Genomic DNA, 21,223 nt, shown 5'->3' on the forward strand with positions numbered 1-21,223 from the left:
CAGCCATTTATGTAACCTACAAACCAATTTGCTCTTGTGGTTTAAAGGTGTAGCCGTTGTGCTTTAGAAGGAAGTGCAGCATTAACATAAATGAGTAAGGCAAATGGCTCCAATAGCTGATCCTAATGTAGTGTATCTAAAATACTTGAAAGAGTAACTTGGTATTCACTTGACTCTTGATTGTCCAAACTGGTCCAATACCAAAAGAGTAGTGGCGTTTTTCTAGTTCTCAGATACACTTGTAGGTAAAGCGTGTTTAGAAATTGCAGCTTAATTCTGAATTTGGATTATTTTTTTGTTTTGTCATGTGTGTAGCATGCTTCAGAACACAATGTGCAGCAGCTGTCACAAATGCTGTAATACAGGAAGTTTTTTTCCTTGAAGGAAGAAGGGATCCTAAAATAATAACAAGGGAACTGTGCAAATAAAATGTCTAATTTACTTCTTTTATATAAAGCCCTCCTCTGCAGAGTAAATAATTTATCTTTTTTTTACAGCTTGATAAGAAACTAATAGTGCTATTAGTTATGCAACTAGTTTCACAAAACTAAGAATGAACTTTAATTGTGTTTTCATTTAAGTTATGGTAAAAGTTAATACCTATAAGTAATTAAGTTACTCAATTCTGGTAATTGCTTCTAAATAACCTTGAAATTAGCTAGCTTTGGAGTATTGCTTGGCTTCTTGAGTGTAATTCACTACGAGACAACTCTGCTTTCAAGTTTCGGGGAAGGCCTTGCAGCCCACACATAGCTGGTGCTGCTGCTAGCATTCTCTGAGTTGGGCATATTTTTTTGCTTTACAGTGTTAGCAATATTAAGGCAAAAGAAAAACTCTAAAGAAGAATTAATCCAATAATCTAGTGAGCAGCTGCAGACTCTTTCTTTATCTCGCGTTGCATGAAATGCTTCTGGCACCCTGCAGAGCTGCTTCTAGTAAAGCTCTTGCATAGTGTAGGTGTCATGTGAATGCTTGGAGATAGAGGTGAGATTTTCACAATAGATCTAACTGTAGATTATATGATTAATTATGTAATATGTGCACATAAGACACTGAAATGTGAGTGTTGGTCACAAAGGACTGGTATTGTTGGGTTGGAGAGAAGTAATGGAACTTGTTGAACTTTAATACGTGTTAGTCACAGCCTTAAGTTCAAACTTACTTTTTGTCTATTACTAGGAAAAACAAGGGATTCCCAGTCACCCAGAATGGAATCTGAAATTGTGCCAAAAATTGCCAAAATGACAGTGTCTGGAAAGAAACAATCTATGGGATTTGAAGTTCCATGGTAAGCCAAGCCCTCATACATCAAGGTACATCAGCAGCTCTTCTTTCAGACTGATGCACCTGTAGCAAGTTTTCTTATTTTTTTTCTATTTTTCACAGCAGTTTTAGTGTCACTCTTCAGAACTAACCATCTCAGCTTCTTGTTTGACTCAGAATTACTTTCAGAAGATGGTACCTCACGTTTTGAGTTTAACAAATCCTTTCACTATGAATAGTGCATAGAGATATCAGGTAGTCAGATTATTTAAACATCCGCTTCATAGAATACTGAACTTTCTTGGTGTTCGTTTATTTTAAATTTAGTTCTCTAAGTGGAATTATGAAATCAATAAATCTTAACTGTAATTGCTTGTTCTTCAAAGGAAGTAATGTATTTAAGAATAGTTGATGGGGAAAACAATCACTTATGGCTAAACCATGCCTTCCTCTGCAGCTTTTATTAACTTTAACAGGTGTCCAGGGTACAACTGTTGTAGAGTTTGGTCCTACTTGTGCTATAGCTAAATTAGTGCTTCTAATTTTATCCTGACTTGGAACTGTTAAGGGGATGTCTCATGAGAGCAAGAAGACAGATATTTGAATCAGAGTCTACCTACAGTAATAGCCAGCAGTGAATAGTTAAAGAAATATACAAGAAGGGCATGTATGTTGGGAATATGGTGCATGACATATCATGGTGTAGTGTTCTGTGGTTCCCCACAATTTTTATTTTTATTTGGTTTTATCTATTTCTATTAAGAATGGTTAATGTATTTTTCTTACTTAGGTACCCTTATTCTGTTTTGAACCCAGTCTTACAATAGCTATCTAATCTGTGGCAAAAAATTCCACAGTTCATCCTGAGGTCAAAAAATTCTCAAGTGTAAGTGTCAACATTGCAACCTCATCCTGCAGTGTTTGTAATTCTGATCTGGAAAGCATTCTTGGAAGTAAGAGGGCAGCATAATCTTTATCTTACAGCATCTTGTGCATGTTTGATAACGGAGTGGAAAGCAAGCAATTTCATCTGCTTAAGCACATTTAATACAAGGTGTGAAACTGATGTCATTATTTGTTTATGCTACCAAATATCATTGCTAAAAGACATCACCTTCATTTAATCTCCTTAGGTGCAATAAGCTCCAAATGAAAAATTTCTGTGACTTTCAAAATATTTTGTCTATACTATTTGAGAATTGCAATATATAAAGGAAGCATAATTTTTTTTTCACTTGCTGTCTACTAATCAGTGGCTCTGGGTTTGACAACTGGACTCATGAAGTTCCAGGTACCTTTATGTCTTTTGTTCTTATTAAATTTCTTAGAAGTTGAAGTTTTTTATGGGGACTTCTATGTAGTAATTTAATTTGGATAGAAGTTTAGAAAAATAAAGGAATATTAAGTGAGTGAAGAAGTTCTGCTAGCTAATTCTATGTAGTTGTGATTGATTTTTTTTTTCTTTTAATCTCTAATAATGGCTGTTTAAAATGTTTCTTTCTAAAAAAGAGCAAGTACAGAATTCTGTATCTCTGATACTTAGCTTGTATGCCTGTTCCACAGGGAAGGAGGAGATAAGAAGAATGCTTCCTCATCTGAGACTTAAGTAATCCTTGGATAGGCTAGTGATGACTCAGTCTCTGATGAAACGTGGTTGTCTCCAACATGGTTCTCAGCCATTCTGCTTCTTTTCAGAGCCACTGACATAGTTTGTATCATGCTTCCTTACAGTTCAGTGGCAGAAAAAAGACTAAGCCTTCAGGACTTGTGGGTAAATCCTCTAGATGCATCTTTAATAATGCCCTTGTGAGACCCCATCTGGAGTGCTGCATTCAGTTCTGGGGTTTTCAGCACAGAAAAGACATGGACCTGTTGGAGTGCGCCCTGAGGAGGCCACCAAGATTATTAGAGGGATGAAGCACCTCTCCTGTGAAGACAGCCAGAGAAAGCTGGGGTTGTTCATCCTGAAGAAGGGAATGCTTTGGAGTGACCTCAGTGCAGCTTTCCAGTAGCTAAAAGAGATGTATAAGAAAGATGGGGACAGACACTTCAGGAGGGCTTGTTCTGTCAGGGCAAAGGATGTAATGGTTCTAGACTGCAAGAGAGTCTAGATCGTATGTAAGGAAGTTTTTTACAGTGAGGATGTTAAAACACTGGAACAGATTTCCCAAAGATGTGGTGGATGCTCCACTATGGAAACTTTCAAAATCAGACTGGACCAGGCTCTGAGCAACCTGATCTAGTTGAAGATGTCCCTGCTCACTGCAGGGGGGTTGAACTAGATAACCTTAAAAGGCCCATTCTAACCTAATCTATTCTGTCATTCTGTGATTGTGAAGATGGTTTTTAATTAATCTCAGTGGTACTGCTGAAATACTAATTGAAAACATACTTCTATTTACTGTTGAGATTGGATATACTCAAGGTGTTTAGCTTTAAGTGGGAGGAATAGGTAAGAAGTGGAATGATTTGTAAAAGAGCAAGAGATTTGGAGCACAGCCAATCAATGAATATGGAAGAAGATACAATTTAAATGGTAAAGTTTCCTGCATGTCTTAAAGACCCCTTCTTCAAGGAGTCTGATGAGGGCCTCCTTTCTTCTTTCGTCTAACAGACTGCTGTGGAGGCACTGCCAAGGCTATGACATTGACTTTATAAAAGCAGACAATCATCTATTTCTAAACATGAAAAACAAAACATGAACTTGCACCTCAATGTATTAGGGTTAGTTTTTTTCTTCTGCAGTTACCTTCTGGATTAATGGCAGGACAAGGATAACCTGTTGAGGAGCAGAAAGAGTCTGTGTTTATTAACACCTAAGAAAGACTTGTTCCTTCGACCCTTTTTATAACTTCTTTATGTTGTTGTCTCATTGTTAATTTACTGCAGAGTGTTTATAATAATGCAGCTTTTTTAAGGTATATAGTTTGTCCCTAACCAAAAACACCAGTATGAATTATTCAAAGCATTCTAAATGGATCCTAAAACATCTGTAACTCTGCCCCCTACTTTTACTCCAAAATATTTGTATGGTGCTGGTGCAGATACCATTAGAAGGAAATTGTATTGTACATATGAACAAGTTTTTGTTGTTACCTATATGGGATCTTAAAGGTAATTTTGGGACCATGTTTTTAAAAGCAGCAGCCTTGCATTAGCAAAAAAACCCCATTCTTTGACTAACTATTCAGACTATGATTCAGTCTTGTTTTGAGGTATAACCTCATATTGATCAGTTATTCTTATTTGGAATGGATGGGTTGTTAGATGCCATTCATTGCTTTGAGCATTGATTGCCTTTGTTGCTGGACATTCTTAGTGGAATTGTCTGCAGAAAATGGAGTTTGCTGGTAAACTGATGCTCTAGCAAAGCTGTTTACTGGGCTTTTTCTTCCTGTTAAGTAATAAAGGAAGCCAGAAGAAGTTGTGACCAAAAAAGGGTTGATTATTTTAACTAGTCTGACCAATATTTTGTAATTAATAATTTTGAAAGGGGAAATAAATGTAGACATTTCTGTAATGACTGTAAGTACTCCAAAAGAGTCAGTTGTGTAAAAATAATTCACTCAGCATCGAGACTAGAAGATTGAAAATAAGTTTAAAAGCTAAATTTTGAAGAGTTAATATTAAGCAGATGAGCTTTCAAGTTCCTCTTTGAATGCATGGTGGTGTGAACCTTTCAATTCTTGTGGGAGATTGAATGCCTTCTAACATGTCTTATAACAACATATGCTGTATTTATTAATATTCCCCTGAAAACAGTAATGTAACCATAACATTTTATTCAGTTTACTGTTATGATCCTTGTTGGCAAGACAGCATAGGAAATTTCTGGCCTGGCAGTTTTAATTTTGACTAAATGTTGGTCCCTGCCACCTTTGGTTTCTCTGCTGATTTCCAAAAGAGCTGTGATAGGCTGTTTTGAGATTTATTCCTGAATTGCTGATGGTCAAGCTTTCTTGAGTGCATCATCTCAGTGCATATGGAAGGTTCATAACAGTTCTGTCCTTTCAGAGAAGTTGAGTTACATAATCAGTCAATGTCTCCATGTTACCAGATAGCAGTGGTTGGCAAACTGAGACTGCTTTGGAGAGTTCCATCAGCTCCTCAAACAACAATGCGAGCAACGGTTTAGGAAGTGGTCTTCCTCCAATATAAATTTTTTTTCATATGGTAGGTTGTCATGGCTCAGACCAAGCTTGAACTTTACTACCAAAGATGCTTTCTAGTGCAGTTGACTTGGTTATATTCTTGACTGCCTGCACTAGTGACACACTAGTACTGCCTTCTGACAGGAGTTTTCAGTTCAGTAATTTTGTAAAACCTTGTAGGAAGAGGCTAGCTAATGAGCATTTCCAATGTCATTCATTTTTGTTTATTGACTGTCAGAAGTGGAGCTCCTTAGCATTTTTCTGAGCCCTTATCAGGCTTTCAATAAACTACTCATCTGGTTGCCATGAAGCATAAGTAACTGTCAGGGTCTTACTGTTGCATTTCTCCTCATGTACTTCCATGGGACTTCCAATAAACTTGCTCTCCCTTTCCCTGACACTGGTCAGCAAAAAGCTGAATTGTGTTATTAGGGATATTCTGTAAGTAGATCATATGCTCTCTCCATTCTGATGTTTCTTCTCTGAAATGGCAAGTCTAGTTTATTTATTGGCACAAATTATTTCCAGGTTTCCAAAACATAATATCTGAAACTTTTAAACTATAGCAGTGTACTGACTTTTCAAATACTGTACCCTTGAAAAAGTAGCAAGGCCTAATGATGGCTGGAGCTTTGTTTCACTAATTTCATTTGTATCTAGCACTTTTTCTTTGCGCCAAAATAAAAGCTACTTGACATCCTTCAGCAGGGGTGGTTGCAATAAAAGCTACATAGAAATGAGAGAGTACTTGGTCTCTGGCAATAACCATGGTTCTTTCAGATGCTGTAATTAGTTTGAATTCTACCACACAAAAACCATCTTGTTTTGGGGAATCCTTACTGACATATGCTTTGGCCTGCAGGAAGATCTTAGCATCTGGGATTAGAAAAAGAATCATTACCTAGTTGATTGAAATAAAATTTATAGTCTTGCAAATAACCTCTTTATGAAAATACATTCTTGTCTTTTAATAGGCTGATCTGACAATGCTTGAATATATTTTGAAAAGCTGTAGAAAAATATGAGAGTTATGTTTGGGGGTCACATTACCTTCAGCTTCATCTAAATAACTGCCTTTTAATTTTTTTTTTACTTTTGAGAATTTGGTTTGGGAAGAAATGCCTACACTGAGAAGGAGAGAAAACTATTTCCAGCTGTAAAGGCTGTTTTGATATGACTTCTTATACAAATAGTTTTCTTCAGAACTTCAAATATTAGACTTTCAAGGAAGAAAACTTGATACCAATGTAAAATATCATATTTGCATTTCTGTGTGACCTTTGCATATTGGCACTAGTCCTGGTACTTCAATGTGAACATGCTAGGTATTATGCTGCTAGATATTATACTGAGACTAAAGTTTGCCTGAAGAAAAGGAAAAAGATGAAAGAATCTTAATCTTGATGAAGATTTTCTAATGCAAATTAATTGTAAATATATGAGGCTCTCTTAAATGATGGAGACAAAAATTATTTGTTATAATTTACATCATTCAGATGATTTTTAATACCTTACTACAATATGTAGAAAACTTAGTTATCACAATTCTCTGTATATGTACCCTCTATCAACTTGTTTCCAGTCTGTTTCCATGAAGTAAAATTTCCCTGCAGAGACATTGGAATGGCAAAACAATTATTTTCTCCAAAGTATGTTTTCAGCTAAATCTTAATGTACTATTTAAGGAATTTTAAAGGCAGAGTCTTCTGTTCAGCCTTACAGAAATGCACTTCCATTTTCCAGTAAAAAAAAGCATAAATAGTTGTAGTGACTTTTTTCCCTGTGGAATAATTTGTGTGTAATCAACTTTCTTCATTGCTACATGTAAAGCAATGATGACCAACTATTGTTTTGGTTTAGAAAATCAAATGTTATCAAGGTTATTCAGTTTGTCAAGCTGCAGTGCTGTAACATGGGGATAGTTGGTGATACAGAACAGTTGGCTTTGTAGTGTGAATTTTAAAATGTCAAAAGATTGTGTGACCCAAGGCGGTAGTTTGATAAAAACTTGTCCTTCTCCTAAAAGTGGTTTGCAATATTCTGATAGAGTAACTTCTTTTTAGAACAGACTTTAATACAAAAATATAAATAGACTTTGTACATCTATATTTTATTTAATATCAAATAGATTTTCTACGGAATTGTTTATCTATTATGCAGAAGTACAGTTACCATCTGTACCCCTGCAGCCATCATGGCTGGCATGGAACAGGTTGTTTGCTTAGCTAATTTGGGAAGCATGCCTGGGTATCCACCCTTGAGGCAAGAACCTGACCTTGGTTTTAGAAAAAAAACCTGGATATTTAGCCTTGAGACAAGAACCTGACCTTGGGTTGTGTAGCCAAAAAATGAGTGTTGGAATTTTTTCTTTGGTCTCACAATCAAGAGAAAAACTTGGCTTTGGGTCTTATGAAAAGGTGTCAAAATCAATCAGTTGGCTGCAGTACTGATAACACAGGTGGGTTCTGAAACTGTGGGGAAGAAGAGGGAGCTGTAAAATGTCCCATGGTACTTATTGCTGTAATGAGAGGCTAAGTTTGCATTTGATCTGAACATTTATAATGTTTAATTTTTTAGATAATAACTCTTCAACAGCTTCTTTGAAGAGTAGATTAACATGTTGAGGCTGTATTGTTCTATGAGATCTATGTAATGGAAAGGGGCTAACACAATGCAAATACTCCTACGCAGACAGAAAATGAGAAGTAATGTCAAATAAAAGCTGACATGTCACAATGTGGGATTCTAAAGTACCAAAATAAATAGTTTTGTTTGTAGAAGTTGAAAAGATTAAAACAGGGTAGTTTATTGTGGTGTGCAAGCAGAAAGTGAAGAGTGAAAATTTCTTTGTGGATGTGGAAACATTTGACTGAGAGCCTGCATGAAACTGTTCCAGAGAAAGCAGTCTGCAGTATGATGGTAGAGAACTTGAAAGGATTTCCAGTTTTCCAGGGGAAGAAGCTTCTTCTCCTTGGATAAAATTTTGAGAATAGTGTGTTGTTGGGATTTTCATTTTCTATATAATCAGTGGTTTGTATGTTGACATTTGCTGTGACAGAATGTTGGCAGACCTGTAATAACTGCATCTGTTCCAGTCTTGTTCCTACATTAATGCCTCACCATGCAATTCTATCAGGCAGTAAGAAAGCTTTTGCTGTCTTTAAAAGTTTACTTACTGTTTGTTTTTAGTGATCATCTTTGCTATGACAGATAAAGAATAATATTGTATGTTCTCAGAAAGCTTTTGTCAATCAGGAAAATATGTTGATTTATAAAATGGAGATAAAAAGAGACCGTGTAAGAAAATATATTTGAGATTATTTACCATTAGGATTAGTATGGTGATTTGTAGGAGAACAGGGTGTTATAAAAATGGACTTTGAGAATCCAAATCTCTTTAGTCCTGAGTGTCTTGTTTGATGCTTGAAGCAATTTTTTTTCAACATTGATAAATCTTAACTCATCTGTTACAGTTCTGTATAAGCATTGCACTTTAAATTGCAGCTTACATGTGCTTAATATCAACTCTTTATGTTATATTGGTGTTCTCAGAATAAAACATTACTATGATGAACTGTAGTAATGGTACTGTACGTGGAAACTGTTTCAGGATCTGTGCTTCAAAGTTGACTTGGGCTCTTAGTTCAGAGGAAACCTGCTCTGTGGTTGTTCTGCATAATTGTCCTTTCCCTTCCTGTTCAAGGAAGGGTCTATGGAAAGCTTGTTTATCCTTGTTTATCTGTTTGATATATTTTACAAGATTTCATCTTATCTTGCTTTTGTAAACAGTGCTGCCTTTCAGACAAGACGTTCAGAGATGGTATCTGTGCAGTTTTTATCCAGCTGCTTATCAGTTCCACCTTAATGGGCTTATCACATACTCCTTGGGGCTTACATGATAGTGAATGGAAAACTCAATTTCTCTCCCTTTTTTCTATGTTTTCTTTGCCATTTGCATTCTTTGTGTTTTCTTTTTCCCCCTAGTGCGATTGCTGAGGAAAATGGCCACACCAATACACCTCAGAAAGGACTGTTAGCTGAAGATGCCAGTGTAGCTTCTGGAGTGCTTGAGGCTGTCTCAAAATCTACACCTTCACCCCAAGTAGTGCAGGTTTCAGAAGAGCAGAATATGGTGCCTACTCCAGGAAAAAAGTCAAGCAGGGCAAAACCACAAATAGATGTGAAAGCAGAGTTGGAGAAGAGACAAGGAGGAAAGCAGCTGCTGAATTTGGTGGTAATAGGTAATACTGTTAAATTATATTTCTGACAAACATAAAGTTTAAAAACTGTTGATTGAATCTGGAAGTAATATGGAAGCAATTCCCTTCTCTCACTCCAGGGAAGGGAATCTCATACTGTTTTCAGTTGCATATGCATTTTTTGGAAGGAGTACATTCACATGTCGTTGACTTGGACAGTGAGGTTCATTTAGAGTCCCTTTGAGCATACAGAACATGTTTGGTTTGGTTTCATTGTTGCAGCGTGTTCTTTTTAGCATGAATTTGGAGGTACTCTATGGCTGTCATGCTAACTGGCTGTTGTTATAACCTGTCTTCTTCCTGTGTCTCTGTCTCACAGGATTATGAAGTTCTATGGATTACAGAAGAATTATCAGTGCATGTGATGTTTATATGTTTAGTATATTTCTTGTGCTATACCTAAATTGCATGAATAAAATTGCTGTAATATTTATTTTCTTCCACAGGACATGTTGATGCAGGCAAAAGTACTTTAATGGGTCATTTGCTCTACCTTTTGGGAAATGTGAACAAAAGAACTATGCACAAATATGAACAGGAATCTAAAAAGGCTGGTAAAGCTTCATTTGCCTATGCATGGGTCTTGGATGAAACTGGTGAAGAAAGAGAAAGGTAGAAACACTTCTGATGGGAGTTAGCTTTTTTTCTGTGAAAGAACAGCTTTGTCAGAAAATATTAGTCTGATAAACTAAGCATTGAAATGTCAGTTCATCTCATGTGACTTACATTACTTTTAAAATGAAATCTACAAATTAATTAAATTAACAATGTTTGTATGCTTTATAAAAGGCCTTTATTAATTTGAACTATGAAATTTAAAATTGCATTTTTATATTGAAGAAGTGGGTTTTCTGAATTGGTATTTTTGATTGATTGATTTTTGATTATATTTTCTCTTTGCTCTGAGGTTTTTATTTTAAAAAAAGAATTCTGGAGTCATCTGTAAATGTTTAGGATTTTGGGGGTCTTATTTTGTTGCTAAAAGTATCTTCTACTACAAGTTGTTTTGTCCCTTGAAAGTTCCTGTCTGTCTTGATTGTCTGTAAAGGGAGATGCAGATGGCTCTCCCAGATGCAGACATGTGCATGGTAGGTGTTTGCATTTGATGAGATGGATCCTATTCTGTGTGTCATGCAGAACATGTAGAGGGTAGGGAGATCTGGAACTGAGTCCAAGTGTGTTGTGATCCTTCCTTGGTAATCAGGAGTTCTGCCTGTGCATCTTTGCAAATGTATAACTGTATCTCTATTGTCCTATACCACCTATTTTTAAATTTTTTTTTAGCTCAGCTATGTTTCTCTTACATTTTTCTGAGGAACTAAATATCAAAAGTATAATTAGTAGTGACTTAAATATGCAGTTCAATTTTCATATTTTCGCTGTCCTGGTTAGGACACAGTCTAAAGGTGCATGGGAGTACTGGGAATTCTGGGTATTTTTCTTCACACCTGGATTTACTAAAAGGCAGCTCTAGAGGTCTGCCCTTCCAACACACAGGTATCCCTATGGTGAAGGCTAAATCAGTGAAAGATATGAAGGGTATAATTACATAGTTGTGTTTTTAATAGCTTACTTTATTTCTCTGTGAAGTTTTAAAGCAGTTTTAATGGTGCATTGCATGTATGCTTTATTTAAGGGGAGTGACGATGGATGTGGGTATGACCAAATTTGAGACACCAACTAAAGTAATTACATTGATGGATGCTCCAGGCCACAAGGACTTCATTCCAAATATGATCACAGGAGCTGCACAGGTAAAGATGGTCTAAAAGGCTTTTTCCAGTATCAGCATTATTTGTAACTTCTTCTTAAATTGTTTTTTTTCTTTTAAAATCTAAGGTGGAATGGAATGGAATAATTGATGGTGTTAACCTGTCTTTGCATTTTCTAAACTTAAAAAAGAATGTGTTTGTTAAACATTAAAGGTAGTTGCTTTTTATTGATGCTAATGTTTGGGAGGAAGGTTTTATTATGCAAGTAATTTAATAGTAAGTTGCAGTTTGATAAAACCACACTTGAGCTTTGAAAGCTATTCAGATGTGATATATGGCTACTCAGTGAGCAGTTCTGTGAAAGTCACATTGTAGGGGAGGATTTTAAGTGATTTTGAGCTTAAAGGAAAAGGATTTATAGATCAAGCAAAACACATTTTTCTGTTTTACAGTGTATTTTGTAGGGGTTGGGAAAACAGATAACAAAGTTTATACAGCATGCATTTGTCTTGTCAAGAAGATATCTGCAGAGACTGCATGCCACTTGTTTTAGGAACAGTAGGTGAAGTCAATAGCATTGGACACTACCCATTGAAATCAGTATGGCACTTACCAGTTTGCTATAGATTATTATTTGTGGAAATAATACCTCAGAGATGGGGGAAAAAACACATGGTTACATTATATAAAAGGAGTGATTTTTTTTTTTTCACTTAAAGGTACCCTTTTTAAATAATAAAATTGATTCTCCAGAGTAGAGATTTAATTTTTTTTTTCTTAAAGCTAAGCTGTGTATAGGTTTTTGCTTTGTCTGTGCCAGAACTGTCTGAAATATGGGTTGTATCTGAAGATCTTTGTTGAGTACTTGGATGAGTACTGCTGGTATGATCTTAGATAGAGAACTGCACTGTAGGAAGACTGGTTTGTCCCAAGTTCTGCTTTAGCTGTGAAGCAGAGCCTGGGTGAGAATTCAGACCTTGTGACCCTTGTGTGGTTAGGCTGCAGAGTAGTCAGAAGTTTGCAAATTATAGTGTATTTCTTATAAAACCGTCTATATGGCAGAGTATGTGTTGTAGCAATTTTATGAGTTTGAAAATTAGAAGTGAATCTTTGGTTTCAGAGCAGTGGAAAATACTGACTCAGATGTGCTATTTTTTACAATTGTTGTTTAGATAGGTTTTTTTTTTCTTTTTGGGAAAAATAACACAGGCAGAAGTATTAAGAGAAGAGCTACAGATTCCCCAGCAATTGTATCAGTTCAGCAGAAGACAGGTCTGACTGAATAAAGCTTGGTATCTGTGTGTTCCAGCTCTCAGGGTGATGAGGGGCTGGTCTGTTCTGGAGCCTGTTAAGGAATCACTGAAACTGTGCAACTCTCTGTTGCCTGTTAGAGTAGGCTTAGTGCTGAAGCAATGGCTGAAAATGGCTTTAGTGTCTTTTTATTGTGAAGAATGCTGTTAGAAGGTGAACCCCCAACTACTCTTATGCAAAATGCAAAACAGCCTTATCAAGGCCAGCATCTGGCCTTTGATACACATTCAATAAGTCCTTGAGGTACTGTTTTATAATTTAGAAAATGCAGAATGGCTTTTTTTTTTTTTTTTTTTTTGAGGAGAAGTTCACTGCAATGCACTTCTGAGGCTGGGAGCTCTGAGGAAATTCATCTGTTATCCTTTTCCTGTTCTCACACTCCTGCTGTCTCTGAGCTCTGGGGATTTCATGCCTAGGATGAGGCCAGGGAAGTTCAGAATCAGGACTCTTTCTTTTCCTGGAATTCTGAAGCATAAACATTTAAGGAAAGGGAAAATGTAACACTTTTTCTTCTCTCTTTCCATTATGTCCATCTCCTCAGTCCTCTGACATTTTCTTACACCTGCCTATTGACACCAGTACCTTTGTAGTTCACGTCTGTTGCTGTCGCTTGGTCCATGATGATGATCTGACTGGCAATTACTTACCAAAGCAGGAAAAGTGCAAGAAATATTAGCAGCATTTAAGGCTAACAGCAAGATCTGTTTCTTTCCCAGTGCTTACATGCTGACTTTTGTGCAGTGCTGTAGACTGTTTGCTCTTAATGATTTGGCAGAGGGTTTGTCTAGGTGATAAAATAGGCTACTTCGTTTTTGCCACCTTGTGATTTTGGCATGCTCCAGTGTGTTGAGTGGACTCTGAAGCATTCACATCCAGCATACAGTCAACAGTACAGTACAACTGGTTGTCCCAGTTGTATAATGTGATGATTTGTTTGTAATTTTTGTAGCTTCTCACTAAGACGACAGTGCACAGACTGAGGCAGAGAGAATTGGGCATAGTGCTCATACATTGTTCTAAAGCTTCTGAGCATAGGCTGCTTTTGTTCAGATCTGTGCAGCATCCACAGTGGGTAGATTGAAGGGGACAGTTTCCCCAAACCAGCAATTGTCCTGTGTTTAACCAGGAGGTGCTGGTTTGTGACATAAGATGACATAATATCTCACCAACATGGGTATGATACAGATGGGACTGAGCAGTTTCGATTACATTTGGAGCACATCAGAATTCCATCTGTGTAAAGGATGTTTTGGATGAAATGTTACTGATTCAGGTATTTACCCAGATTATTTCCACTTCTTAACCACTTTTTTTTTCTTTCTTTCTTTATAATGTAGGCTGATGTAGCAATTTTGGTTGTGGATGCTAGCAGAGGAGAGTTTGAGGCAGGATTTGAGACGGGTGGACAAACTCGAGAACATGGATTATTAGTGCGCTCTCTTGGAGTGACACAGTTGGCTGTTGCAGTCAATAAAATGGACCAGGTACACATTTAGTTTCTTCATTTCAGTGAAGGGCATCTGTCTAGATTTGTAGATATGAAGTTTAAGAATCAGTATTGTGAAACTCATAATAAAGCATTGTTTCTTTGCTTTCCAGCTCTGTCCCTTAGGTTTAGACTTACCAATGCCATTCTTTTTATTTATGGATGTATTTTCAAAGTACACAGAAGATTAAGTTTGGTGCTAAAATGAGCAGGGGTCCCTTTTGTACTTGTGGAAATCTCACAACAATTAATCTCAGTGGAATCTGTAAGATCATCTTGGTGGTCATTTAGGTCAAGATCTCAGCAGTTTTATTTAAATGTGTAAAGTATGTTAAAGATTACTATTTACGTTTTAAGTTACTCCTGTAATGAATATATCGTACTGAACCTGAATTTTGTGTAAACTTAAAAAAAAGTTACTGTTGAAATTAAAAGGGCTTGCAATTTTAGTGGTGTTTGTGATCAGTAATTGCTAATGTGTATGCTCTTATATATTCAAGTATGAATGCACCTGGAAATCTCATGTTTATAAATACACATCTGTTTCTACTACAGAATTGATGACATGCAGCTGCATGTTCAAGTCATGGTTAAAAATCTATAATTTTATTATCATATCATAATCTGTGCTTTATTTTAGGTCAATTGGCAACAGGAAAGATTTCAGGAAATTACAAGTAAGCTTGGCCAATTTCTTAAGCAAGCTGGCTTCAAGGTAATATATTTGTGAGGCTTTTGTTGCTTTGTTCAAGCATTTGGGTGGGATGAACTTTTCCTACAGTCAGGTTATTTTGTGTCACTTTCCTGCCACTGCTACATGCACATAATGTAGCAGATGCCTTTTCTTCCTGGTAGAGTGATACTGAGTCCTGCATAAGGGTAGTCAGTTCTTTAATACTCTTTATGTCATCTTTGTTTAGGTCTATTGAATCTTTGGGGTACTCGGATCACTTGTAGTTTCTTGGGATTGTTGGCTACAAAGCAGAAGAGACCAAGAATTGTCTATCTTAATGTTCAGGATTACATGAATGACAGTAGAGAGTTTTATACTGGAGCAGGTATCAGTGTGGATTATGAGCTCATAAGAACCATCCTCTCGTGTTTTCTGGGTTCCAACTACTATTCATTTGGACTGGCTGGTTTTTCTGCAATCCCTATGCATAAAAAGTTTTCCTGTCAAACATAGAGGAGTTTATTACCTGAACTCAGATTCTAGTTGTCAGCATTGATACCATCATATTTAATTATCTCCAACTCTTTGTTGGAGCAGAGTGATCAGGCAAGAGGTAACCAAAAAGGAAATGGATCCATGAGTAACCTGCCTTCTCCAGGGGAAATACAAATGTGACAATTATTCTTTTAAAGTTTAGATGCATAACATTGAAAAAATGCACCTCTCACTTCTGCTAGGAGATCCTGTTGTTAATATATGCTTCACATCTGTTTGTTTTCTTTATTAGGAATCAGATGTGGCTTATATCCCAACAAGTGGCCTTGGTGGAGAAAATCTAGTCACAAGGGGTCAGTCAAGTGACCTCACACAATGGTATAAAGGAAAGTGTTTGTTGGAGCAAATTGGTAAGTGGAATTTTCCTCATTTAAAATAATACCTCTTAGTCCTGTGTCTGTTAAAACTTTTATTTTGGGTAAAATGTGAGACAAACTCAATGAAATGCAGCATAATTAATTTCTCTAACCGAGAAGTTGCTGAGAGAGTTATTACATACTGACATTCTAAAAGATCTTACCAATTTATTTGCAGATTCTTTCAAGCCACCACAGAGATCAGTGGATAAACCGTTTAGACTGTGTGTTGCTGATGTTTTTAAAGGTTGGTTGTTTTTATAGTGTTTTTACCATCATTTTCCCGATATTTAACACAAGTGTTAAAAATGCTGTCAAAATAAGACTTAAAGTTGGAACTTCATGTGTAGTCCTAGACCAGGGTAGGACATTTTCAAGTTCTATTCCTTGCCAAATTTTAAATAGTACTGCTGAAGGTGAAACACCCTGGAAATGAAATTAAGGAAGCTAATCTGCATGACCAGTTATTTGTCTGTGAAATGAGTTCATGGTTCTGTGGGACAGAATGTGGGACTTTCCCAAACTGGGTCTGCTGGACTAAATCAATATTTCTTGAACTTTTTTTGAATTTGGCTTTGGGCTCTTTTGCTTTCCAGTCCTAGATCTTAAACAAGTTTGTCTTGTTCCTTTTCCATTCATTGTTGTAGTTGTGAATAATGATATATTCCTTAAACTTTTTATAAAAATTTGGGCAGATGAGGTGGAAGAAAATGGTGATGGTGGTGAGACTGTTACAACCAGTCAAGGATTTAAGGCAGTGAGCTATTCCTTAGCATTAATAAAGATAGGAACAGCAAGAACTATAACCAGTTCTTACTTTGATTGTCTGGTGGAAATAAAGTGTCTTGAGCCTGTAAGGTTTTCATGGTAAACTTGATTTTTTTTCCATTTAGTCATTTACAATTGCAGATAACTTAGAAGAAATAAGGCTTCTAGACTCAGCCCATTTGAAACATTCTGTAGGTCCCTTGAGAAATGTTGCAAACCAAATGGCATGATTTGAACTGTTGTAAATATTTGTAATCAAATATTATTATTAAAATTAATATTTTAAGAAATTTTGCTTTCTATTTAGGATGTTTATAGGGGAAGTGCAAAAAAAAATCAGATTGAAATACTGATTTTAAGTAGTACAAACCTGGAAATACCAGGTTTGTGCAATTTTCATGTGGGCCTTTGAGAAAACACTAGATATTGTGCATGCCCTTAGTTAGCTGATTTAACTGAAGCCATAATGCTAAATATTGAAGAGTTGCATGGGAAATTACCCTAGTGTGATATCACTGGTTTTGTCATCTATGCCATCTCTCTGTTTATTTTTTCCTCTTTATTTTCAAGAGCTGTGGGAAAGTGTGTTAGGATTATTGATTGAGATCTTTCAAAATAATATATCACAGCTTTTCAGCTGCAATAATCATTTTTGGATTAAGAAAAGTTTTCCAAAATGAGCAATTTTGACTACATCTATTTTGCTAAAGTATGCAAAAAAATATGACTTTGGAAGGGACACAGTTTACATATAGAGGGCTTATCACTAAATGTGGCCTTTAAGGTGTTTTTTAGACTATTTTTTCTTACGTTATGATCTCAAAACCTAATCAGCTTTGATGCCACCAGAGGAAGTAGCTGCAGATATAAGTACATGAAGCAGCAGTTGTTCTCAGCTCAGTTCCAGTACCAGTGCGTGCTCTGGAGGAGCTGTCCATAGAAGTGTGTAAAAAGTGAGAGTGCTGAGTGTACTCCTACATAGTTTGGAAAACCCCTTTCTCCACTAAGGCTGCTCACATATGTTTCACCTGCCTCAGCCAGCTTTTAGATGTTATCCTCCACAATCCTCCTAATATTCATTCTCTCCAGGCTAGCTATCTCTTGATCTGAGAGATCTCTGAGTGAATAAATCCCTTTGGTGCTGCATCAATCCCCACTTACCATATTATAATTCTGTCTAGGGTATGACTGATCTGACCCTAAAATGCCTTGACCACCAAGTTCTGACTACAAAGAGCATGTCCTGGCAGAACCCAAATACCATGATTGGTATTGGTATACCCACAGAAATTGGGCCATTTTTATGCCCTGATTCTGTCTCCCACTGTCCATTTTGCACTTGCACTGATTTCAGGGGGAACTGAAGGAACTTGACACTTTTCAGGAAGCAATCAGCATGGGAGTTGGTGAAGCTTCAAAGACCACATTGGTTTACCAAGGCAAACCTGGTGATGATGTGAACAAAAGATAAATGGTTCTCAATTGTGGTTGGAAGTGGCTGAGGACCTGGAATCAGGTCATGTTTCTGGTTGCCACAAGTGCTTGCAAAGCCAGCTTCAGGTTGTTTTGTGTACTGTACTGAGATGGTGTCTGTAACGTGACTTGGGTATTCTTTTTCTAGCCAATATCAGCTTTGACAGTTTTCTGTTGGACATTTGATGTCATCTGTTAATTGTCCGTGTTTCATCTCATTTGCTGGAATGAATAGAGGAAAACCAGCGTGCAGGCATACTGGTAATATCTTTTCCAGATAGAAAGATGGAAGCATTCACTAAACAGAAACATTCATCAGTATCTGTGATGAATGCAAAGAGCAAGTTACTACTAAGTGACTTCAAGATTGGAGATCAACTTGTTCTTTTAAATTCAGCTCAAAGTTCAGCTTTTAATTTAATGTGAGAGACACAAAATACTAAGATGCTTGCTTATATCACTGAATTCTGATGTTCAGCAAAAGATTATTTGTTGTTTGTGTGGATACTTAAAATGTCATTGTAGAATCAGTTCAGAGAGTTGTTTTTTAAACACACCTGCAAACACATGCTAAGAAGAAGAGGCATTTGTTAAGGTGTATGTGCATAAATGTCCATGTGTAGCATATCTTTGGAAAGTAACTGGCATATCATTCAAATGATGAATGGGCTCTTAGGACATTGAAGATGAAAACTTTGCAGATCTTTTATTCAGAAGTACTTAATCATCTCCAGTTATAATAGTTTCTCATATTAAATAGTACTGAATCATTCTTTCACTTTTCCAGGAGTAAAAGTAATATGCAGACAGAGTATGTAGGATTCTGACTCAGTTAAACAGTTAAGTGGCATAGGAATTTGCACCTGTATGCATGAGAATTATTATGAGAGGTCTGTCATATTCCTTTTATCTGTAATTATAGTGAGAAAGTGCTGAATTAAATAATATTGCTAGAAATTAAGGGACTTAGTCTAATACTGAAAAAACGAAAAAATATTTCTTTATGTACCTACATTTGCTTAAAGAAGAATATTTCTTCCTTAGTTCTGAAAAACATAAGATCTAGAGGTTTTGAATTTAATGTTTCATTTTCATTATGATGCACAGCTGGCTAACTTGCAAGTACTGAACACTGCTGAGAAAGGAAAAAATCTTCATTATATTAAAAACTTGTCTATGCATTGGTGAAGGACTAATTTCTGATGGGAAACTGACTGTATTATGAAGTTTTTTGAAATTGTTACTGTGTTTATTGCAGACCAAGGTTCAGGATTTTGTGTGACTGGTAAAATAGAAGCAGGCTATATTCAGGTTGGAGAGCGACTTCTGGCAATGCCTCCCAATGAAACTTGCACTGCAAAAGGTACAGTCTTCAGAAGCGTGTTTACTTTCAGGTCAATACTGGGCTAGAAACAGTTACTGAAATGGTAACAGACTGTCAAACTGATACTAACTGTCAAACATAAATTGTGAAAGCATAAAACGAATTTCTTTAGATGTGACTGTGTCTGTATAAATATGTCTGTGAACAGTATGTGAAATCTTGCCTTTTTTTTTTTACTGTATCAGATAATCCAAATGTTGTAGCCCTGTGGCTTTTGACATGGTTTTATGAAGAGCCTGTAAAAGCATTTGAGTTCCAGCAATGTCTGTAAAGATATTCAGTACAGGAATCATTAGTATTCTGCTTTACTGTGGAGTGTTTCTTCTGTTAGGAAGTGTGAGGATGTTGAACAACCTTTAGAAATTAATCTTATGAATTGGTTGTGAAAAAGCTTGAGAATAAAGTCATCCCTCCTGTTTGATGTTGTAAGATTTGTCACTGATCCTTTCATAGTATCAAATTTTCAGGATATAGTTGTCTTGAACAACTAGAAAATGGAAGAAAATTGGATTTAAATTTCAATATATTTGATTTCTGAAAAGAAATAGCTAGACATTAAGTGCTTAGCTGTTTCCTGATAAAGCTTGCTGTCTTTGTACTGCAGAGTTGGTTTTAGTTCATATGCAAATAGAAAGATAAAATTATGATTTTCCTACATTGGCCAGTGAATAAAAAATTGAGTCCTTGAGATATGAATAGGTTTATGTATCTAAGTATTTAGCCTGAATACAGCAATGTGTTGGTTTAGTTGTCTGTCAAACCCAGCTTGTTCAGTGCTAATTTGGGAAGCTCTTCAGTCTATCAACTTACACAGTTCTATGCACATTAGTCACATGCACAGGAATGTTACAATAATGTGGATGAATTTGGGTAGCAGACCACTGTAGTCACTCCTCTGTGTGGGGAGTGGAGGAAGTACCATGGAAACAGATGTATTTTGTCTGAGTATCTCCTGCAGCACGGTTCTATGGTTTTTCTTTTGTGCTGCCTCTCCTATGACTGAAATGCAAATAGGGGTTGGGCATATAAGTTCATTAAGCATTTACTATTTATATTCAATGTAAAGAAGTCATAATTTAATTTAGTATACAGTATTTACTTAAGGCAATGTGCACATTAGGATTCAAGTTGTTCATTTCAAGAGGCTGAATTTCTTTCATTCTGTGGTGATGACAGATATATCAATAATTATCAGCACTGCTTAAAAAATGGTACTTAACATGATTATAGTTGAATCATGCTTTTTGGCATGTTTTTGGCAAGTGGTTTTGGGAACAAATCTGCAAGTCAAGAGGTACAATCTGCAGCAAAATAGAACTAGATCCTATAAATATATGCAATATTTCTAAAAATCCAGGTTTTTTTCTTTCTCTCTTGGTGCCCACCAGAAACCTCAGGATGTTCAGTCAGAGCTAATTAGTCTTGCCCTCACCCATCAGGCAGGTTGTCTTTTAAAAACATTAAACTACATAAAAACCAGAATCAAATTGCATGTAAAGGTGCTTTCTAACAGACACGATGTCGCGAACGGAAGGCTTCAGTTACACTTTTTTATGAAAGAGTCAGCAAACCCACTCAAGGTAAATGAAAGTTGACACAGTACCATTAAAGTATATGAAAGATGCGGTCTAGGGTGTGCGTGTGCCTCAAAGGATGGGTGGGGCAGATATGGAGATATTAGTAGTGCAGCATTTTCAGGATTGCGTCATCTGTGCTGCTGACAAGGGCCAGGTCCCCTCCTCTGGCTCGAATAAGGCCATGTTATGGTGCAGGGTGCGGTGAGAGAGAATAGTGAATCCTCACCAAGGGGAAGGAAAGGCTTCCTCAGGCTT

At 36.5% G+C, this 21,223-nt stretch overlaps 1 protein-coding gene across 2 annotated transcripts in view; it reads left to right on the forward strand.

Moving 5' to 3' along the window:
* HBS1L (HBS1 like translational GTPase) overlaps positions 1–21,223 on the forward strand; it is a 58,922-nt gene that overhangs the window by 32,358 nt on the left and 5,341 nt on the right. For both annotated transcript variants that reach the window (XM_054279466.1, XM_054279468.1), the window contains 9 exons: positions 1,180–1,288; positions 9,399–9,655; positions 10,120–10,285; positions 11,310–11,427; positions 14,034–14,180; positions 14,823–14,897; positions 15,643–15,760; positions 15,945–16,013; positions 19,266–19,370. In XM_054279466.1, coding sequence (XP_054135441.1) covers positions 1,180–1,288; positions 9,399–9,655; positions 10,120–10,285; positions 11,310–11,427; positions 14,034–14,180; positions 14,823–14,897; positions 15,643–15,760; positions 15,945–16,013; positions 19,266–19,370 — 1,164 coding nt within the window. The remainder of the gene's footprint in view (positions 1–1,179; positions 1,289–9,398; positions 9,656–10,119; positions 10,286–11,309; positions 11,428–14,033; positions 14,181–14,822; positions 14,898–15,642; positions 15,761–15,944; positions 16,014–19,265; positions 19,371–21,223) is intronic.

The sequence above is a fragment of the Melozone crissalis genome, unplaced genomic scaffold, assembly GCF_028551555.1.
Source record: "Melozone crissalis strain CALT ecotype California unplaced genomic scaffold, PUWL_Pcris_2 ptg000027l_1, whole genome shotgun sequence".
NCBI classification, from domain to species: domain Eukaryota; kingdom Metazoa; phylum Chordata; class Aves; order Passeriformes; family Passerellidae; genus Melozone; species Melozone crissalis.